Raw genomic sequence first — 3,113 nt, forward strand, 5'->3', positions numbered from 1 at the left:
CAATGATGCGTTTAGGTACCGAAATGGAATTGCATGAACATTCACCTGGTGGTTATGTAATACAGAGAATCGATTATAAAAAATCTGCGTCAAAAAATTTACATAATCATCGATTATTTCAACCAATCAGTGCAGCCCCGAGTAGCTTTTAAAGCCAAGAATCTGAAACTGTAATTAAGTCATTTTCACCAAATTTGACTTAATCCTCATTTTGATATGATGGGTCACATATATGGAGACAAATAAATGTTTGGATAATTTTTCAAAAGATCAAACATTTAGTAAAAAAACAACGTTTGCAATTCAAAACTTGAGATTTCTTAACATTTATTAATGAAATCATCATGGTCTGTCCTGTTCAAAATGACAAAACACAAAATTATTTCTTTATTAAAACCTCTAACTTTGCTCCAGTTCATTTTAGCAGCATGAATCTTTACACAGGTGATGTCCACAGGTGGATTTATGGTTTCCAGGAGTTTTAGTCTGATTTATTATGGTTTTAAATGGGTTAAATACTGTCTAATGAAAAAAAWATATATACATGTTGCATCCTCAATATCTCTAAAACCACAGCAGCTGTTTTAATACTAAATAAAATCATAAAATCTCCCAAGTGTTAGCTTTATTTTGATACCAATATTATTTAATTAGATTGTAAATGTTGAGATACACTCAGTTACATTTCAGCTGGGATTTAGAGTTTGGGGCTGAAGAGGTTAATAATTGTTTGAGGTTGTGTCTGACCACACACCTTTAGCTTTGATCTCCAGACAGAAGCAGCTAAAACTCTTCACACAGCTCTGGTTTCAAATAAAAATCCCTTTAACCGTGCCTCAGCTGAYGAGTGAGCAGTGATTTCACAGGAAGGTGAACATGACGACACAAAACGGTCAAATAATGGAAGTTCAGTTTGTGTTGGAGGAGAACCGTCAGCAGGAAGTCCTCAGGCGGACATGTTGGATGTTTTCTCTGCTGGTGAGGACAGRAAACACAAGTCTGTGTCGTCCCTGACGCCAGCGGTGAGGTCCATGCACGTGGTTTTCTGTGGACGATGTAGGAAGTCCTCCGTGTGCTTTGCTGAGAAGCCGAGCGTCCCAGAACCAGGAGAACTTTATGGTCCGTTTGCAGCTGGAGTCCCGGCGGCGGCGCCCTCGTCTTTAACACATTTATACATTCACACAAAGAAGTGCTCAGGAACAAACACTCTGAGAGCTTCAGCTGCTCTCTGTGTCCACAGCCGGTCCAAAAGGCTTCCACGGGTTTCTGTAAAGTCCCTCAAGGTCCGTTACTCGTCCTCCTCGTCTTCCTCGTCCGGCAGCGGCAGCAGCTCCTCCTTTAGACACTCCCTGTAGAAGCTGCTCAGCGTGGCGTAGAGGTGCTGACGGCTCTGCTGCGACAGGAAGTGACCCTCGTCTGGATAAATCTGCACAAACAAAACCTTCATCATCAGCTCAGGCCTTAAAATGGGTTTAAAAACAAATATACTAATTCACCAGGAACATTTGTACTTCAAAGTTAGGATGTAGAGTAATAATACKTTGTTTTTTCAGGTGGTAGAACGTCTCTAACTCTTCAAACTGAGACTCCTGCAGGTAAGAAGCTCCACCAGACTGATCCAGGTTGTATTTTTAATACTTCACTAAATAACATCAAATAAACATGAGATAAACAACAGCTGAGCAGAGACCAGAGCTTTAAATAACTTTACAAACTGGTTTAACCTGTCACTCCCAGCTCTTAAAGGACCTGTGACGTCTAATTTTTATAATAAATATGAATGTATTTTTGTAAAGATGACATTGATAAAATATTGTAAAAAAAAGATTTCACACATCTGAGATGAACGGTTGAGATATTTACATGTGAAGAAACAGGAAGTGATGTCAGAGGTCTGCATGTGAACAGAGCGATGTTTCTTTAGATTATTTTAATCACTTATAGAGAGAAGAGAGAGTTCAAATAACATTTTCAATAAACAAAAACAGGAAGTTTTATTTCTCAAGGAGTTCCCCTTTGATGTCACTTCCTGTTTCATTTTAGCCGAGCCTCCTGCTGCAGTTATATAAACATTATAAACCAGTTTGTGTAAAAAGGTTCACACAGGTGAAGTCAGGGATTGATTCTGTATCAGTTTGATAAGTTATTGGTTTATCTGAGCCGTCACAAAGTGTTACTGTGTGCAGAGAGAGCAGCTACAGAGCTTAATCTGATCTACAGGGTTTAAATTCACTGTATGAAATATAACCTTGAAGTTTTGTTTCAGCAAAAAACCTTAAATTTTCCATGAGAGTTAGCAAAGATTTTTTTGTTTCCAGCTGTGAAATGTTACTAACCTAACATTGTTTCAGGTTTTCTCTGTAAAATGAAGAAATCATATCTGAAAGCAGCGGTCTGACAGAGGATTACTGTTATTAAAGGGATATTTTAATATTTAACACCTTATCAGATTATCCAGGCTCATTAAAGAACCCTACATTAGCTAAAGTCCACAATAAGCTGCAGTTTTCTTAACTTTAAACAGGTTTTTTATTATTTAACGTAGCGTTCTGCTAGCCTGGATGAAGGTTTCTGCTAAAATAAAAGTATTTATTTAACAAGCAGTTGCAGTGTTGAAAATAAAAGTTTTAATCCTGAAAAATAGAATGTAACTATTATTTTTGTCCTGTCTTGGGTTACCTACAAAAATTACAGTGCAGTAGTCTAATTAACTTAATTAAACTGGTTTCTAATCTAATGGTTTACAGTTGGGGCTGTGAGTGGGAGACACTTTTAAAATTTCATGTGGACTCTTATTGTGAAGGATTTAAAACAGGTAGTTGGGTTCACTTCATCGGGATTAAATCTTAATTTAAAGGAATATTAAATTAGCCCCATTAAATAAGAAATTTATCCAGCATTTTATAATCTGTGTTACTTAATCTGCAGAGATTATAGCCTGACCTAAACATGTAAAACTGTATTTAAAATACAAACAACCCAGAATATAAAACTAGAGAAAAGCGTTTGGTTTGTTTGTCAAACTGGGTCATGATGTGGACCAGTACAGAGGAGGATGTGGACCAGTACAGAGGAGGATGTGGACCAGTACAGAGGAGGATGTGGACCAGTAC

The 3,113-nt window shown here is 37.4% G+C and overlaps 1 protein-coding gene across 2 annotated transcripts in view; it reads right to left on the reverse strand.

Annotated features, from left to right (window-relative positions):
• Positions 1-610: 610 nt before the first annotated feature.
• dpp10 (dipeptidyl peptidase like 10) overlaps positions 611-3,113 on the reverse strand; it is a 151,007-nt gene continuing 148,504 nt past the window's right edge. For both annotated transcript variants that reach the window (XM_014026070.1, XM_014026071.1), the window contains one exon: positions 611-1,426. In XM_014026070.1, the coding sequence (XP_013881524.1) occupies positions 1,289-1,426 (138 nt within the window). In that variant the 3' untranslated portion in view covers positions 611-1,288. The remainder of the gene's footprint in view (positions 1,427-3,113) is intronic.

Source organism: Austrofundulus limnaeus, unplaced genomic scaffold, assembly GCF_001266775.1.
Source record: "Austrofundulus limnaeus strain Quisiro unplaced genomic scaffold, Austrofundulus_limnaeus-1.0 Scaffold523, whole genome shotgun sequence".
Lineage (NCBI taxonomy): Eukaryota > Metazoa > Chordata > Actinopteri > Cyprinodontiformes > Rivulidae > Austrofundulus > Austrofundulus limnaeus.